The sequence below is a fragment of the Erythrolamprus reginae genome, chromosome 4, assembly GCF_031021105.1.
Source record: "Erythrolamprus reginae isolate rEryReg1 chromosome 4, rEryReg1.hap1, whole genome shotgun sequence".
Lineage (NCBI taxonomy): Eukaryota > Metazoa > Chordata > Lepidosauria > Squamata > Dipsadidae > Erythrolamprus > Erythrolamprus reginae.
Window position 1 is genome coordinate 29,634,324 of NC_091953.1, and position 19,502 is coordinate 29,653,825.

The 19,502-nt window shown below is 39.7% G+C and overlaps 1 protein-coding gene across 2 annotated transcripts; it reads left to right on the forward strand.

Annotated features, from left to right (window-relative positions):
• The first annotated feature begins 9,594 nt into the window (after positions 1-9,594).
• On the forward strand, positions 9,595-16,353 carry RFXAP (regulatory factor X associated protein). 2 transcript variants are annotated; one of them, XM_070749916.1, is made up of 3 exons: positions 9,595-10,376; positions 13,493-13,600; positions 15,100-16,353. In XM_070749916.1, exons 1-3 carry the CDS (start codon positions 9,828-9,830, stop codon positions 15,205-15,207), a joined length of 765 nt encoding a protein of 254 aa, XP_070606017.1. In that variant the 5' UTR covers positions 9,595-9,827; the 3' UTR covers positions 15,208-16,353. The 2 variants fall into 2 exon arrangements, with proteins under 2 accessions (XP_070606017.1, XP_070606018.1); XM_070749917.1 differs by having other exon boundaries at positions 9,634-10,376; positions 13,526-13,600.
• The last annotated feature ends 3,149 nt before the right edge of the window (positions 16,354-19,502 follow it).

A 19,502-nucleotide genomic window follows, 5' to 3' on the forward strand; every position in this document is an offset into this window, starting at 1 on the left:
TGTGTGTCTGGTTTAATAATGGGTTTTTTTAATTTTTTAAATTTATTAGACTTGTTGTGAATTGTTTTATTACATGTTGTGAGCCGCCCCAAGTCTACGGAGAGGGGCGGCATACAAATCAAATCCAAATCAAATCAAATCAAATCAAATCAAATCAAATAAAATAAATAAATAAATAAATAAATAAATAAATAAATAAATAAATAAATAAATAAATAAATAAATAAATAAATAAAAAAAGACCTGGCTCTGCCAGCAGGCTTGGGAGCCGTGAATGTAACATCTATTCACGGCCAAATTGTGACTGATTTGTTATGTATGGGTATTTGATTGGATAGTTGGTTATGGTTTTATAACGGGGTTCTACTGTTTTATAATGGGGTTTTATTGTTTTTATTAATTAGTATTTGACTTTTGTAACATTGTGTCACATTTTTATTGTTGTAAGCTGCCCTGAGCCCCAAGGGATTGGGCAGCATAGAAGTCAAATGAATTAAATTAAATTAAATTATACCCCAATAGTAGATGTACATTATAAAAGAGTCACTAAAGGACCCTATGGAAGTTCATTATAACATAAGGAACATTAAAAAGACATCATAATGTTGTCTTGAGTGTTGCATCTCATTCTCTTCCCAGAGCTCAAGGTAGCTTTATTTATTTATTTATTAAATTTGTATGCCGCCCCTCTCCGCAGACTCGGGGCGGCTCACAACAGCAACAGAAAACAATATGTAATACAAATTCAATAATTAGAAAGCTAAAAACCCATAATTTAAAAAACATGCACACAACATACCATACATAAACAGTATAGGCCTGGGGAAGATATTTCAGTTCCCCCATGCCTGATGGCAGAGGTGGGTTTTAAGGAGTTTGCGAAAGGCAAGGAGGGTGGGGGCAGTTCTAATCTCAGGGGGGAGTTGGTTCCAGAGGGTCGGGGCCGCCACAGAGAAGGCTCTTCCCCTGGGACCCGCCAAATGACATTGTTTAGTCGACGGGACCCGGAGAAGGCCAACTCTTTGGGACCTAATCGATCGCTGGGATTCATGCGGCAGAAGGCAGTCCCGGAGATATTCTGGTCCGATGCCATGAAGGGCTTTATAGGTCAACTTAATTCGTTCTGTGATCAGGTTCTTAAGTAGAAACGTTCTTAAGTAGAAACAATTTTTCCCATAGGAATCAATGTAAAAGCAAATGTAATGCGTGCAAACCCATTAGGAAAGAAATAAAAGTTTGGAATTTGGGTGGGAGGAGGAGGAGGAAGAAGAGGAGGAGGACAGTCGCTGCTGAAGGAAGAAGATGAGGTGAGGGGAATCAAAAAACCCCAAAACTTTAAGGCTAAAAAAAAAGAGGGACTCTGAGGCGGCAAGGAGGAGCATGCGCCTCCCATACACCCAGTGCGAGGCTGCCTCCCATACATTGCACCAGAGAGAGAAACCTAGGCGGGTGAGAGGGGGGAACCTCTCGCTCCTTTGACCGAAATGCAGCTGCTGCTGCTGCCTCTTCCTTCCCACGCTGAAGGGCTCTCCTCTCGTCGTTTGCTTTGTAGTTGGTGCCTTTGCTTCACTGTGTTGACTCCTCGAATTGGCTGAAGCCAAGTTGATCTAGCTGGGGCAAAGCACCCCCTTTTGCCTTTCTGTGCCCAGATGCTCCGGGAGGCAACCTCGTGCCAGGTGTGTATGGGAGGAACCATAGTGAAGTGGTTTATTCTCTCTCTAAGTGCCCAGAGAAAGGAAAATGCTCTGTTTGCTCTGGGCTGCCAAAGCCTCTTTAAGTGCCACCGAAAGCTCCTCTGGCAGCCCGGAAAAGCCAGAGATTGCTGAGATTAAAGGGGGAATGGCAGGAAACTGGCCGGACTTCGTGCCTCTCTCAAATTTCTTGGGAAATTTTTCCGGGCTTGGGTTCTTAAGTAGAAAATGGCTCTTAAGAAGAGGCAAAAAAAATCTTGAACACCCAGCTCTTATCTAGAAAAGTTCTTAAGTAGAGGCGTTCCTAAGTAGAGGTACCACTGTACCAGTATAGACTTATTGAAGAGATATGTGTATTTTTTTGCATCCTCTGATGGGAAACATCCTCTGATGTTAAGCTTAATTAGGAACAAATTCTTCTACTTAAAAATTATTAGTTGCTACTGTCTTCTCCCCGTATTTAGATGGTAACCTGCCACATGCCACCTTGAGTACATCCATTTATTTCTGAATTGCTAGAATAAAAACAAAACCTGAGCTAATCCTTTAAGTCTCTATTTATCAATCTGTGTCCAATCAGCAACTAATTTGACTTGACTCAACTGTGACATTCGTTCAGAATCTTGGGATGTTCAATGGCAGTGAAACAGACTGCTTTTGATAATGAAAGGTTTGATCCAGCAAAGGATTTGGAAGAAAACAAGTCTTCTGAGGGTTAAGTATTGGCTTAGAAGCATTTCCTTGCCTATGAAACGAGAGGCTATCGTCTGTGCGTGAGATGAATATTTAAGGAGACAATTTTAATTTTCCATGATATTACAAATAATCTCAGCAGAATCATATCATATCCTACTGAGGCACTTAAAAGAAAAGCTAAGAGTGAATGATTATGATCTACCATCAGAATAAGCAATCATTGAAATATTCATAAGAACATCCTGTTGGTGGCAGCTGCATTCCAGAACCCCTTTCATATAAGGGTTACATAATCACAAAACATAATTTTGAGAATAAACACCCTAGAGCAGAACATAATCATAACTGGAATTTCTAGCCACAGGTGTGCTGTTTGATCTTCTCTTTATGTTTGACTGCTTATGGACTGTAAAGCCAGTCTAGACTTTTAGCAACTCCTTAAGACAGATTTATCCAGGAGGATCTTTATCTTATTAGATCTTTCAGGTCTGCCAATAATGCACCCATCGCTGTTGTGACTAAGTACACTCACCATCCTGCTGGTCATGTTCTTCTATTGCACTATGGTCTTCAGAACGGAACAGGATCTTAATATAATGTATCCAAAATATGATAATTCAAGCCATTTGAAAATATTTTGACTGAGAATTTTGGACTGATATACTGTAATTCATTTGTTTGTTTTTCTTGGCTAGTCATATTCTCAGCAGTTATCTCTAACACCAAAGTTTAAAACCATCAATAATGTATCTTCTTTCAAAAACCACATCTTACTTTCATACAGCACCATAGGAAAAGCCATTTTCTGATTGACTCTGATCTTTATAAGCATCGGCACATCATGGGATCTCAATATCTTTTCCATGACTTTCATTGCTATCCTATCAAGTATTAATCTCTGGTGTATTCTTGGTTGTCAGTTCCTTTACTATGGATAGTCAATCCTAAAAAAGCAGAATCTATCTATCACATCAAGGTCTTCGTTGTCTATTCTAAGGATGGTTGCTGTCCCTCTTGTCATCGGGTTTCTTTTTGTAAATTTATTTTTATCTTAATCATTTTTTACTGTGTTCCTTGAGTTTCATTATCAGAGCTTTTCATGTTTATTTGGTGATATGTTTGGCTGATTGAGTAGGATTTATTCACAAGTTTCTGAATTTCATTTTTTAAAAATAATAATAATAATAGAATTATAAAAAAGATGGTTTGTGACTGTGCATCTTTCACAATCCTAGGAAAACTATAGGACCCTGAAAATCTTTTGTTTGGATTCCTAGGTATGTTGAATAGGTCCATATTAGGAATGTTCATGTGATGTTACCACAGTCAAATTACTTATACACACCGCACACAACACACATTCATACTTTAAACTGGAGTTAAAATTTGACAATAAAGTAGGTCCTGAAGAAACCATTTCACCACAAGTTAAACATTTGCATATAATAATAATAATAATAATAATAATAATAATAATAATAATAAAAAATTTATTGTCATTGTCAAAACAACGAATTGTCATTGGCAACGAAAGTCATGTAACACCCAGAGACCAGTCCCACCATACATAAAATCAGAAAAGGTAAATTTTAAAATAGAATAAAAAATAAAATAAAATGTCCCACCCACTACAAATTCCCCACCCTGAGCCGCTCAACCATCTACATGACAAACCGAGTAATATTGTCCAACAGTTCACTGATGGTGACCCTTTAGTTCGTTGTTAAGTGCGAGTATAGCTCTGGGATAAAAACTATTCAGGAAATGTGTGGTCCGAGTTCTAGTTATTCTGTATCTTCTGCCAGAAGGCAACAGTTCAAAGCAGGATGAGAAGAGTCTTTGAGAATGGTATGCACCTTCCTAGAACAGCGAGATGTGAAGATGTCATCCAGAGTGGGTAGCTGGAGCCCAATGATACGGCTTCATATTAAACTTCTAAAAATGTACAGATAACTTGTCTTTAACCAAATGGAAAACATAAACAAAAAAAGAGAGAAATTCAGCCAATGAAGTCAATAGTATGTATTGTTTTCTTACACTAAACAAAATGAACTAATGTACAAGGTAAAATATTATGAAGCATCTTTTAACCATCTCATATTTTTCAATAAATCCTAAAAATGGGGAATATTTCATCAGTGTGAATGGGCTGTTGTTAAAGCACTAGTATAGCTGGACAAATATTATAGTACCAATTTTAGTGCATGCCCACCAGCAAGAACACAAGAACAAGAACAAGGGGACACAATCTGAAGTTAGTTGGGGGAAAGATCAAAAGCAACATGAGAAAATATTATTTTACTGAAAGAGTAGTAGATCCTTGGAACAAACTTCCAGCAGACATGGTTGATAAATCCACAGTAACTGAATTTAAACATGCCTGGGATAAACACATATCCATCCTAAGATAAAATACAGAAAATAGTATAAGGGCAGACTAGATGGACCAGGAGGTCTTTTTCTGCCGTCAGACTTCTATGTTTCTATGTTTTATTTCTTTAAAAAGAAAATAATTAACTATCATTATTCAAAGTTCTAGTTTTACAGTTAGCACCAAAGGGAACAGATGGAAGCAATTTTAATAACAATTGCCACCTTGGTATATAATTATCAACATTTCTTTCACAAATGCTAATTGTCTGCCTTTTCTTCCCATCTAATGGTATATAATTATTTTTTATTTTTAAATGAGAGGTGCTCAAGAGGAGATTGAGCCACCCGTTCATATGAACTGGTTATATACTGCTCAAAAAAATAAAGGGAACACTCAAATAGCACATCTTAGATCTGAATGAATGAAATATTCTCATTGAATACTTTGTTGAATGTGCACAACCGCATGTGAAATTGATTGTCAATCAGTGTTGCTTCCTAAGTGGACAGTTTGATTTCACAGAAGTTTAATTTACTTGGAGTTATATTGTGTTGTTGAAGTGTTCCCTTTATTTTTTTGAGCAGTGTATTTGCCCAATATCTGGTGGCTCTGTTGCAGGGTCAGATTGATTCAAATCTGTGAGCCTGCTTCATATTTGGTTGCTATTTCTAACTAAATATACTATCATTTTTAAAGATATTTTATATTCTTTCTTGTTTTCTAACTTTTTTTGCTGCCATAGGTTATTTGGGTTCTTCTCCGTTCACGGTAACTGTTCCTCCTTTGAATATTTTGATTATAATCTTAAGTACCTATAACAGTTATGTTTTCCTTTGCTCATTGGGACTAGCAAGCAATAAATATTGATGTCCTGTCCCAGTACACACATACACACAAATAGTACGAGCAGGGTTAAGTATGTTCATTACACACAGGCAACCACATAGTAATCCCCCATTCTGCATGACCCAACTCTGCAGGTGCTGTCTTTATACTCAGTTTCGATGACCTCTCCAGAAAATACTAACCTCATGTAACAAAAGTAATGGGTGCGAGACAAGCCACACTCTCTTCCATGACTAAGGCCCGAGGGCAATGGCAGTAAGGTGAATTAAGAACTCCAGATAGGACAACGGCAAGGAGAGTCAAGGGACTTCCAGTAGATGACAGCAAGGAATCAGTGAACTCCAAGAACAAGCAGGGTAACAGCAACTGCCAATTGCAAGCCAAACAAAAGGAACCACAACTCCCCATACTCCAGGTCATTGGGAAGGCAGTTTGGCTTTGATGGCTTCAACAAAGGCACCACAACTCCAGCTGATTCAAGGCATGACAGATTTGACTTCAGATTTGACTATAGCAACACAGTCTCAATGATTTCAAGACAATATCACGCAACTGGGTCACAATCCTTGCAGTCTCTGTTACCGATGTAACCTTAAGGCTGTACAACTTTAAGAGTTGTTAATCTAATCCTACATAGCTTCTGCTCTGGCAATCTCACACTACTTACCAGAGCTTATAAAACTTTTGCCAGACCCATCCTAGAATATAGCTCATCTGCTTGGAACCCATACCTCATTTCTGACATTAATACCCTTGAAAATGTCCAGAGATACTTCACCAGAAGAGCTCTTCACTCCTCTACCCGTAAGAGAACACCCTACGAAACTAGACTTACAATCCTGGGTCTAGAAATCTTAGAACTAAGATGCCTCAAACATGATCTAAGTATTGCCCACAAGATCATATGCTGCAACGTCCTGCCTGTCAAAGACTACTTCAGCTTCAACTACAACAACACAAGAGCCCACAACAGATACAAGCTTAATATTAACTGCTCCAAACTAGACTGTAAAAAATACGACTTTAGTAATCGAGTTGTCGAAGCGTGGAATTCACTATTGGACTCTGTAGTATCATCCCCTAACCCCCAACACTTTACTCTTAGACTATCCATGGTTGATCTCTCCAAGTTCCTAAGAGGTCAGTAAGGGGCATACATAAGTGCACCAGAGTGCCTACTGTCCCCTGTCCTATTGTCTCTCCTATATCTCCTATATCTTCTCTTCTATCCCTATATCTTTTCCTGCTATTCTCTCATAGTTATATTTTACTCCTTTATTTTCTCCTCTATTCCCCCTTTAATACATTCTACCTGATTATAGCCTCTATAACCCTCCTTGTGTATTATTGTGTATTGGACAAAACAAATAAATAAAAAATAAAATAAATAAATAAAACTTGTTAACTGAGGACCTCAAGTGACTACATGGAAGATGCAGGAATTCCTGACAAACAGCTGAGAGCTGTGAGCAGGTAGGCATTGTGGGCAATTGCTATGGAAAATGCGCAGGTGCTGCAGGCAAACACTATGGAGTGCTGATAGGTGTATGGAAAAACTGCAAGGTTGACTTGCAATCTTCTGCCTTCCCTATTGATTATATTTGTTAGAAACTAGCAGGGGAGGTCACAAATGGCAATTATGTGACTGCGGAATGCTGCAACCATTGAAATTGTAAGCAGTAGCCAAGCCCCCAATTCATTTTACTGTGTGATTGTGGAGACACTCAGTGGGTCCCAACTTTGCAAACAGTTGTAAATCCCTCTTATTCAACCCCTTAACCTTGAAGAATCATTGAATGAATGCTTGTAACAGTTATGTTTTTCTGTTGCAGCCCCTCTTTTGAGAATACCATCCCACTTGAGATTAGAGTGGCACTCTCATTGTTAGTCTTCCAAAAACCTTTAATGCCAGGGAAGTCTCTGGAAAATGAACAGCAACCAGTAGACTTACTGCTTCATGGCTGCTTATATTATTTGTCTTTTATGTTTTTATTCTATTTCTCTTTGGTAATTACTAGAAATCATGTGTATTGAATATTGCAGAATAAGCATAACTAATTATTAAATGTATATGCCACCTGACTTGATGTCTATTAAATTATTAAATAAATTATTATTACTGTATTAAATATTGACAAATGTCTAGATCTTAAAGTAGGGAAAATGCATCAATAAATGTCCCCTCACACAATTTTTACTTCCAATATTATCAACTTGTTAGTCGCCCTTTAAAATATTTTATTTTTATTTATTTATCAGATTTATATTCTCTTGAGATCTTCAGTAAATGTAGATATTATTATATTTAGTACTCACATCTTAGGATCCCAAGAAACTTGCTTAATATGTTTCTTATGGCTATTAGCTATAGAATATCCAACTTTTCATTACAGTGGTATTGTTAAATATCTTCTTTACCAACATTCTTTTTTCCCATCTTTGAAACACACATTTGTTTATTGTTATTTTATTTGTCAAACATGTATCGAATAGTAGTAGCATGTATAAACATAAGTAAAAAATAATGATAAAAGAGGACAATAGGACGGTCTCATTGTTTATAAAATGACTGATTAGATTTAGAGTAATCTAAAAGCTACTCTGATCTGCACAGCAGTTCATAAATTTTAGACATTTGTACCAAACTCTGTTATCAAAAGTTTTAATTGGATATTCCCCTATTCCAGTTTCAAACAATACAACTGTTTCAAACAATTTGATACCTCCCAAAATTGACCACGGACTTCACTTGATGGAGTTCACTATATATATATGTATATATTTATTTAAAGAATATTTTGGACGTTGAAGTTTAATACTGTATAGCATACATGGGACACATATTGCTCAGTCCAGCTGTTAAAAACAGAGTATGTAAAAAGAAATGATTACTGCTCAAAAAAATAAAGGGAACACTTTAAACCAGTGATTTTCAACCTTTTTTGAGCTGCGGCACATTTTTTACATATACAAAATCATGGGGCACATTGAGCGGGGGGGGGGGAGTGCGGGGGCTAAAAAAAGTTTGGACAAAAAAATTATCTCTCTTCCTCCCTTTCACTCTATTTCTCTCCCTCTTTCTCTCTCTTCCTTCCTCCCCCTCTCTGTCCATCCCTTTCTTTCTCACTTCCTTCCTTACTCTCTTTTTTGCTCTCTTTCTATCTCTCCCTCCTTCCCTGCCTCTTTCTCTCTCTTGCTTTCTCTCTCTCTCTCTCTTTCTCTCTCTCTCTTGCTTTCTTTCTCTCTTTCTTTCTCTCTGTCTTGCTTTCTCTCTCTTTCTCTCTCTCTCTGTCTTGCTTTTTTTCTCTTTCTCTCTCTTGCTGAGCTTCGCGGCACACCTGACCATGTCTCGCGGCACACTAGTGTGCCACGGCACACTGGTTGAAAAACACTGCTTTAAACAACAGAATATAACTCCAAGTAAATCAAACTTCTGTGAAATCAATATGTCCATTTAGGAAGCTTGATTTCACAGAAATTGACAATCAATTTCATTTTGTTGTCAGCACATTCAACTTTGTACAGAACAAAGTATTCAATGAGAATATTTCATTTATTCAGATCTAGGATGTGTTTTTTGAGTGTTCTTTTTTTTTTTTGAGCAGTGTATATTAAAAGAATAAGGTTTATGTAAGAGTGCCGTGATGATAAATAAATATGAAACTTTCTTTTTTTTAATGTAACAATGCAGACATACTAAAAGGATGATTGTAATTTTTTAAAAGAAATTGTTTAAAAATTGATAAAGATTTTTTTTAAAAAATCCAAATTTACTACAGTTTATGGATTTTTAAAAAAGGTAAGAAAAGATTCTGAGCAACGCTAATGAAGGCAGTCCGCCGATGGCTTTGTCACTTGGAGCTTCCCATGCGGTCACGCGGGCAGGATCCGACGCGCCTCGCTCAATCAACGAAGTCACCAACGCGACAATCCGCCGCGAACTTTTGAGCTTGTGCTGCCCCGCCCCCTCCGATATCCGGTATGGAGAAGCGGAAGTGACGCGCGCCCGCCGTCGCGCCTGCGCTTTAACTGGCGAGCTGTCATTACGCTCGCGTCTTTTTCAGTTTGCCGTTGCTGTGGCAGCCGTGGCCTTTGTGGGCCTGGCTGTGAAACGTTCGGGCAGGACGGAGGCCCCGGGCAACACGAGCGGCAGCTCGGCCGCTTTCTCCTCCTCCTCCTCCCCTTCCCCATCCCCGCCGCAGTCGCTCACCTTGCTGGTGATGCAGCCCTGCGGCGGGGACGGAGAGGCGGTGGGCGCTATGCTGCAGCCTCACGTGGTGCAGCCCGCGCAGGCGGTCTCCAAGGCGCCATCGGCCCAAGGCGGCCTCATGCTCTTTTACGAGCTGGGCCCCGCGGGAGACGCCGAAGGGGACGGCGAAGCCGGCGCCGGGGCCGCCACGGGCGCGGACGGGGCGTGTAGTCCAGTCGGCGGCCTGGAAGATCTGGACGACGAGGATGAGAGCGGCGCCCAGTCGGGGGGAGGAGGAGGAGGCTGCAAAAACTGCACCTACGAGGGTTGCAACGAGACCACCACCCAAGTGGCCAAGCAGCGCAAGCCGTGGATGTGCAAGAGGCACCGCAACAAGATGTATAAGGATAAGTACAAGCGCAAGAAGAGCGACCAGGCCCTCGGAAGTGGCGGCGGCGGCGGCGGGGGGACAGGCGGAGGAGGAGGAGGGAACACCCCCTGCTCGGCTACCGCGGTTGTGGCGGCGGCGGCGGCGGCGGCGGCCGGAGCTGCCCTTTCGGGGAGCGGTGGGCGTATTGAGGTAAGGCGGAGGAACGGTCAGTTCTTGGGTTTAACGGCATAAAGCAGGGGGTCTCCGAGGTTGGCCGCTTTGAGGCTTGTGGACTTCGACTTCCAGAATTCCACAAGCCTCAAAGTGGCCACGCTTGGTCTTGAGGCCCCTGGCATAAGGAGGCCTATGGTGTGTTGGGGGAGAGTTTTGGCGCCGGCGGAAGTTAAGTCACCAAGTAGCCACAGTTAACCACTACAGTATACTTAATTGAAGTCTTCTTCAATGAAACACAGCAGCAGGCTTTCTTGTAAAAATATTTTTTTATATTTTCGGAGAGGGGCGGCATACAAATCCAATTAAATCTAAATCTACTTCTCTTTTATCAAACTGCTTCTCTAAATAAACTACCACTAACTACAAACCACCCAGCACAAAGCCACTCTATACCAAACCACTCTAACTAACCACACCCATGCAAGAGTGTTGCCCCTAGTCCTGGTAGAGGGGCGGCATACAGATCTAATTTTTTTAAAAATTATTATTATTATTATTATTATTATTATTATTATTATTATTATTATTATTATTATTATACATCACACATCCTAGGTGCTTGGGAAGCGCCCGACTGCTGATGAAATATGAAATCTAGCATTATTATTATTATTATTATTATTTACAGCCAATCAGGTTGCAGCACATTTAAGCAAACCCATGATTACATACTGATTATAGCTTACATTAGCCTTTCCCATGGTTACAAACCATTTGCTTGCATTCTAATATTACCTCCAGAAATACACTTATTTCTGACATGGTGGCAGTAATGGGCTGCTGCATGGACGGTCTGGTATGCAGTCCCGGTAGGAAAAATGGAGATGTGCACCCATCTCCACATCCCCGACGTGTGTATATGCACGCCCGCAAGAGATTCAGCTTCTGTGCATGCGCAGGAAATGAAATTTCGCGCATGTGAGATTTTGCCTATTTTTGGTGGGTTTTTTTTGCTTCCCTGCATGTTGCACCATAGGCTTCTTTATGCCAGGGGTCTCCAGACATGCACAGAAGCGGAATCACATGCTGGTGTGCACACATGCCCAGGCTGGTTAGCGGGAGTGCACCTGTAGCACCGGTGACAGGGAGTCCTTCACTGCTATGGTGTTAGGCCAATTGATTACCCAGGCTGGCTAGACCAGAAAGTGGGTTCTTCAGTAAACCATAACCCCTTCTCCCCCCCCCCCTCTCCCGTATTTACAGGCATGATTTTTGAAAGCAATTTACAGCAAGGAAAACCTATTTTAGATATCACTTCCCAGTTTCAGGTTGCTACCCGGTACGCACCACACTGCACACCAGTAGCAAAAATGGAGCTGCATGCACAGCTCTGGGTTGCTGCTGCGCGTGTGCGTCCCAGCGCGATTTTGCTTCTGTGCATGCACAGGAAGCAACATCTTGTGAGAGGATGTGCATGAGAGAGATTTCAACAATATTTTGCTTCTGCGCATGCGACCTGAAGCTGCCCGTACATCACACCTGTACCAGCAGTAAGTAACAACCCCCGCCTGTCGCTTCCTGTCTGTTCCATTTAACACTGTAGTGATGGTCCAGAAGTTCCTGGAAGGAATCCTGTATAGTTTAAAATATATACCATCTTTTTCTAAATGGCAGCCTGTAGGCTGTTGTTGCAATATCATTTATTTCTTTACCATCAGAGCCAAACTAATCCACCAGGTTTGTTGATTGTGATATTGGTGCTGCTATTCAGGTACATAATGCAATTCCGCTTTGTTTCAACTGGTGCAATAGCTTATGTTAGTTTTCAACAACATAGATCTGTGATGGCGAACCTATGGCATGTGTGTCACAGGCGGCATGCGGAGTCATATCAGAAGGCACACAAGATGTTGCCCTTTGTCATCTCCAGAGCACATGCACACACTAGCCAGCTGATTTTTGGCCTTGGCGAAGGCCGTTTTGCGCCCACCCCCACCCCCAAGTAAGGTAATCTTCCCTGAAGCTCACTCCAGGGCTTCAGGAAGCTTCCCTGAAAGCTTCGGAGTACGAAAAACAGCACAACAGCCAAACTGGAAGTCTCTTTTCCGAACTTCTGGTTTGTCTATTTGGCCATTTTTTCATCATCCCAGGCTTCAGTGAGGCCTGTGCACATGTGCGGGAATAGAGGGGATTTTGTGCATATGCAGGGGCAGCATAGGTAGGTGCTCATGCTTGAGGGGGGAGGGAATGGGTGTGGGCATGTGTGTGCGTGCTGGCACACATACACACACTCTTTTGGCACATAAACCAGAAAAAAATCACCAGAACTGATATGGGTACTTTAATTATTATATCCAAAATTCACATCACTCTATGTTACATAGAGTGGGGCTATTATGGGTAGCTCACAACTATTATTATTCAGTTGCCTATGATGAAACATTTAGCACTCATCTGGATGAACAAGAAAATAGTTCTAGTTGAAGCTTGCAGTTTCCGATTGCTTTCAAGTTAATTTTTAAATGAAACTTGTCTGATTTTTTAACACTTGGGAAAACTTTCATTCACTTGTGAATTTACAAGCCAGGGATATCAGTACTGTATAAGAATTTTTTAAAAACAAATTTCAATCAAGTTTCATAATGGAATATGTCAGTGCAGTTACAGCCTCACTGCTAGAGCAGAAGCTATTTACAAAAATAATTATGTAGGATTCTTACATTTACAGTGTTTCCTAATTTCTCAGAAATATTTCTGACTTTAAAATTAAAATAGATTTCAGATGATTAAAGTATAAAATATATCCCATGGAAGAATCCTTTGATACTTATCTTTACTAGAGATTAACTCTTAGTTTCTAATATTTATTTTCAAAGTCTGAAATTAGGCTATAGCTAAAGTTATGCCATGTATCTATTCTTCTATGTTATTTATGTATTAGATTTGTATGCCGCCCCTCTCCATAAACTCGGTAGACTATTACTTGCTTCATAAAGAAAACTCATTTGGCTCTATTTTCAAAATATGTTTTACTATAGAGAGAAATGAAATAGTCAAATAATAAGTGGTTCACTTATAGAAATGTTGATGTTTTTCTGATGGAACAAATACAATTTACTTTTCCTCTTTTTTGTGTTTGTGTATATGCTAAGGATTGCACTGAAACTTCCGTTTCTGTATCAAAGCAAAGAACAGGTAATATCGGAGATCGGCCTGCAAAACCTACACTTTTGGAACAGGTGCTAAATCAGAAAAGGCTGGTAAGTACTATGAATAATTTCTAACAAGCTATTTTATGAGATGAATATTCTAGTAAAACAGAGTAAAACTATTCTGCTATATTTCTTTCATAAGAACTTTTAAAATAAGACCCATATTTGTGATGTACTGTTAGCCCAAAATTGAGAAACCCTGAGTTTCAGGATGTTATTGCACTGTAACTTTTAACCTTTGCTACTTACTGCTGGCTAGGCAGGTTGTTGTTCCTGAAAGTTACAGGTTTCCAATGTTGCTGAACTATATACAGTGATACCTCATCTTATGAACCCCTCGTCATACGAACCTTTTGAGATACAAACTCGGGGTTTAAGATTTTTTTGCCTCTTCTTCCAAACTATTTTCACCTTACGAACCCGCCGCATTTGCGATGCTGCAATTTCGCTGAGGCTTCCCTCGCTGGGAAACCCCATCTCTGGACTACCGTTGCCAGCCAAAGCACCCGTTTTCGCGCTGGTGGGATTCCCCGACTGGGATTCCCCTGCAGCATCGCAAAATCCGGAGGTGGGGTTTCCCGTGGAGGGGAGCCTCAGGGGAATCCCACCAGTACAAAAACGGGCACTTCGGCTGGCAAAAGGGGTGAATTTTGGGCTTGTACGCATTAATCGTTTTTCCATTGATTCCTATGGGAAAAAATGTTTCGTCTTACGAACTTTTCACCTTACAAACCTCATCCTGAAACCAAATAAGTTCGTAAGACAAGGTATCACGATACACTCAACTCCTGTCAGTCAATAACCTAATACATTCTGTAAATGTTCTGTTCAAATTGGAAAAGCTGAAACTTCTAAGGCAAAGAGAAAGCAGGGAAGGTAACAGTTTCTCAGATGGTTGTTGACCATTTACAAAACATAAATGACTCAGTCCCATTTCCTAATTAAAATGACTCATTTTTTTCTCTTTCCTAATTAAAATGACTCATTTTTCTGCAGCAGCAATGCATGACTTACCATTGTTGCCTGTTGTTTTTATAATCCTCTCAGTTAGTCGTAGTCCCAACAAAAACAAGGACACGGGTGTAAACAGGATTGGTACCAATGAAAATCCGGCTTGGGAAGTTTATTCATAATTTGTTTCTGCCATTCTGTAACTCATCCCCCAGCATGGAAATGGAGGAAGATGGACATTAGAGTAGCAGTAGAGATTATGTGCCCCCCAAATTTTGTGGGTTTTAAATCACTGTTTGTATCTTGGAAGAGATGAGGGATAGTTAACTCTTGAACTATAAAATAGAATAAAGCTTATCCAGATCATAGTGTGTCCCAGGAACCCTTAAATTCATAATTATATGAGATCTAAATAAGGGCAAACTATTTAAAATGAGGGGGGGAAAGCTTAGCTAATGGGTAAATATTTTTTATTTAATTGGTTTGTCCCACTGAACACAATGGGTCTAATGTGGCCATGTGTTGATTCTTTAATGCAGTATTTAATGCAGTTCCAGGATTAGAATAGGAGGACTTACATTCTTGTTTTTATCTAGTCACTTCTGAGAAGTCCTGAAGTTGTACAATTTCTGCAAAAACGACAACAACTGCTAAGTCAACAAGCATTGGAACAAAGACAACAGTTTTCAGAAGCACCAATGTAACAGCAACAGTTTCATAGCAGAAGTAAACACTATTATAATGGGGTCTACTGAATTTCTGTAACTGTTGTGGTTGGCTTCATTTCTCTACTGCCCTTTTGCTTTTTTCCTTGGTTTTATTTGAAATTGACGTTTTAAATTATTTTTAGGAGCTTTGTGCAGTTTCTCCCATCAATTACAAACTTCCATTGATTCATTTTGGAAGTTATATTGATGATTTTGGGAAAGGTAAACTGATAAACAATAAGCTGCTTTTTATTTTATGCAAACTAACCTTGCATAAAGTTATTATTTTATGACATTCATTGAAGAAAACAATAGTTACTTTCTATGGAAGTTTTAAACAGTGAATTTTGAGCCACTCCAGTAACTTCTTGTTCAGGAAGCCACATCTGAGTTTATTTTACTAACTGGGGGACTGTAGCAAGATTTGGCTCACAGTCCCATTACTGTTGTTAGATTTGTCTCCCAGGCAATCTAATTGATAATTTTATATTACATTATAAATAATGTGTTCCAGGTTTGTATTAATGTTATGTACATTTTGTACACATGGTTGACTATTTAGTGTATTTCAGTATATTACTGCCAAGATTCATTGAGAGGCATTTATTTAAATTTATTTATATTATTGTTGCATTTTAATGACTTATTTGTACTAAGGAACACCCATAGTTTATATAAGACTATTTTAAAGCATCATTTTGTATATTTGTAATTTTTGAACGCTTTCTGAACATGCAGTTTTTTTACAGAAAACTTTTTGTAAAATGTCATTTAAGTTAATTTTTTTACATCAGACTTTTTAAGGATTTTCTAATTGTACAAACTAGGTTGACTCCAATGTTAAGATCAATAAAATGAATCAATACAAGGGCTCAGTCATTACATGGTACTGTTGTAACTATAAGTCTGAATCAAAGCCATTGTGTATAATTGATATTGTCTTCTATGTTATCATATCCTCATTACTTAGTATTTCTCAGCAAAAACCTTAGTGGGTGACTTTGGGCCAGTCACTCTGTCTCTCAGCCCAACTCACCTCAATGTTGCTGTTTTGGAGGAAATAGGAAATGAGTACTGGATACATTGTCTGCCTTATAGAAATAATACATGCAGGATTAAAAAAAATCTGTCAAGAAACACCAATTTAAAGTGTGGATTTTTTTATTTCCCTTTTACATTAAATGTTTTAACGAACAATTGGTTAATGTATTTCAATATTGTTTTAACTAAGTTACAATTCAGTTGCTGTTTATATTCAACATTCTGTTTCATTGTCCGTTTCTGTAAACATATGATCTGACCAGGGGTAGGCTACTGCCTGGACGGGGGGGACAGGGGACGTACGTACGTAGTGGTATAGCAAAAATGGAGCTTCACCCCAGAGCACCCAATTTGCACTAAAGGATGTTGAAAGAAAATGCAGGGCGTTCCACATAAGCCACATCCACAGTGTGGTAGTAAAACTTTTGGTAGCCCTTCACTGGATCTGACCCATAATGGAATATATTTGGGTGCTGCAAAGCCTATAGAGCAGTAATGGCAAACCTTTTAGACACCGAATGCCCAAACTACATACAAGTGTGTGGCCAAATTTGAAGCCACACGCACAAACATGTGCATACGTGGACATGTGGGCACACACAGCATAGACCCGAAGACCAGCTGGCCAGCGAGAGGCGGGCCATCCCAACACCAGCAGCGCTGCAAGAGGTAAGATCTTTCGTGAGCTTCTGTCTTGTTGTTTGCAGGGAAACAGCTCACAAAAGAAATGCCACGGGGGCCTGACCTGTAGCGATGGCATGCATACCAGCAGAGGGCTCTGCATGCCACCTCTGGCACGTGTGCCATAGGTTCGCCACCATGGCTATAGAGCGGATCAAGCCACTCTTACACTACTAGCTGACCACCTTTGTTAACTGAGAATGTCTAGTTGCAATGCAGTTGAAATTAATTAAGAAACAAGACCAAGCCTTGACGTATGATCATAATGGAGTCTGCCCATCACAGCCATTATAATGGTCATAAAATAGGTCAACTTACTTGACTAACACGATTTTACCTTTTCTAAGTGAACGCCATGATTGTAAAGTGACAACTGCAGTCAATGGGCAAACCAATGGTTTTCAGGAAAATCAGGAGTAAATTCTGGTTTTCAGCAAAACTATTGTAAGAAGCGATCATGTGACCATAGAATGCTCCAAATGAGCTGGTTGCCAACTGCCTGATATGGAGTCATGTTACCACAGGGGACTGGCAGCTATTGGAACTTTGGAATCTAATAAGAGGCACTTTGAGAGATCTGTCATATCTTTGAAAAGTTGCTAAGTGACCAGTTTATAAGTAGAGTACTACCCATAAGCTACAAAAAAGTTCCAGGAAGCCAATATTCAAGAGGAAATTAAAGGGATGGTTGATCTCAGATTTTCGTGAAATATTCCCATTAGCTCAATTACTTAAGATGCAAAAAGGGACCTGGTCACACCTTAAAGAGATTTGCTGAGCAAGTCAGATGTAATAAGGTTAGAGGAATATTGATGTTTCATTGCCCTTATTTTAATGAGGATGTCCCAAATATTTTTCCCATGTTCTTATCTCATTGGGGGGAGATGGCTCCTCAGATATCCTGGATCCGTGCCATGTAAGGCTTTAAAGGTAACAGCCAACACCTTGAATTGGACTCGGAAGCAAACTGGTAACCAATAAAGGTATATAACTCTAGAGGTTCCCACCAGCTGCAGCTTTCAAATATTCTCCCATGCAGAGCGTTTTGCAGTAATCCAACCAAAAAAACGACGAGGGCATGAGTGACCATGTGCATGATCCAGGTAAGGGCATAACTCCACCCCCTTGATCTCAGCAATCCATAGCACACCCTAGGATTGCTGCATTAGAAGAGGTCACATATTGCCAATATAATCCAAGTCCTCACTTTCTAATACTGACATATCTATTGGGTCCCCATGGAAAATGCCAAGGTCCTTGTCGATTCCCAACCTTCCTAATGCCATCCTTCAATACAATTCCTCATGTTGTGGTGACCCCCAACCATAAAATAATAACATTATTAGGAAACTCAGGGATGGATTCTAGCTTACCTTGCTGCCATTTCACTTCCTCCTGCAGATGGTGATGTATGCGCAGTGCAGGAAATCTGACTTCTGTGCATACTCAGAAGTTCCCATGGTACAGATATATTTTTTAAAAGCAGTAGTCAATTTGCATGTGGGTTGACCCACCCGGAGACGGATAGAGGAGCAGTCTCAGTTACTAAGACCATTGGAAATATGTGTTTTCTGATAGTCGTAGGTGAAGGGTCATTCAACTGCCAAAGGGGTCGCGACCCACAGGTTGAGAACCACTGCATTAAGCCCATCAGTTCTTGCGGATACATCAATCAAATAAACTCCACCTTCCCACAAAGGAGCAGATGAATGCCTTCACATTGAAAACAATCAGGGTCTCTGTGACTCTAAAGCAGGGGTCTCCAAACTTGGGAACTTTAAGATTTGTGGACTTCAACTCCCAGAATTCTCCAGCCAGCATAGTTCCCAAGTTTGGAGACCTCTGCTCTAAAGCAATTTGGAGACCTCTGCTCTAAAGCATTGCTCTAAAGCAATGGATTGATATTAATTTCCTCTACCAGACCACATTGCAACAACCTCAAGGCAAAAACATATTTAGATGTACAAAATCCTTGATATGGTTTTTCATGATATGGATCCTTGAATATAGGGAAATATGTGGGGGAAAACTGATTTCTATCATCAGATGCTTGGATATTTACATATGCTGGTACAGTACTTAGAAATTTGTGGAAAGTATGACATCACTCAAAGGAAATGATACAAGTAAGTCACTATTAATTTCCCAATTCTGCTTTTCAAATGTCAATTTATGAATCGAGGTTGAAATCTTTTAAAAATACAACGTATTTTAAGACAGTTCTAGCCATTTAAAGCAGAGAAAATGTGTAATGTTACCCAGATTTTTTTAGGTTGAGATCCTATATAGTATTGCAGTTATCATTCAGTGCTCTGAAACACACTTTCAAAAAATCCAAGTAGAATTACAATGGTACCTATACTCAAAAGTGAGTATACCCTCTCACATTTTGTAAATATTTATCTTTTGATGTGACAACACTGAAGAAATGACACTTGGCTACAATGTAAAGTAGTGAGTATACATCTTGTATAACGTGTAAATGTGCTGTCCCCTCAAAATAATGCAATACACGGCCATTTCGAAACTGGCAAAAAAAGTAAGTACACCCTTAAGCGATAATGTCCAAA

What these genes read in the sequence shown, in the direction of transcription:
- RFXAP (XM_070749916.1), top strand. Translation starts at nt 9,828, where the DNA reads ATGCAGCCCTGCGGCGGGGACGGAGAGGCGGTGGGCGCTATGCTGCAG. An exon ending in GGAGCGGTGGGCGTATTGAG is followed by an intron (nt 10,377 to 13,492) that starts GTAAGGCGGAGG and finishes GTATATGCTAAG; the next exon opens with GATTGCACTGAAACTTCCGT. An exon ending in TGCTAAATCAGAAAAGGCTG is followed by an intron (nt 13,601 to 15,099) that starts GTAAGTACTATG and finishes GTTTTTATCTAG; the next exon opens with TCACTTCTGAGAAGTCCTGA.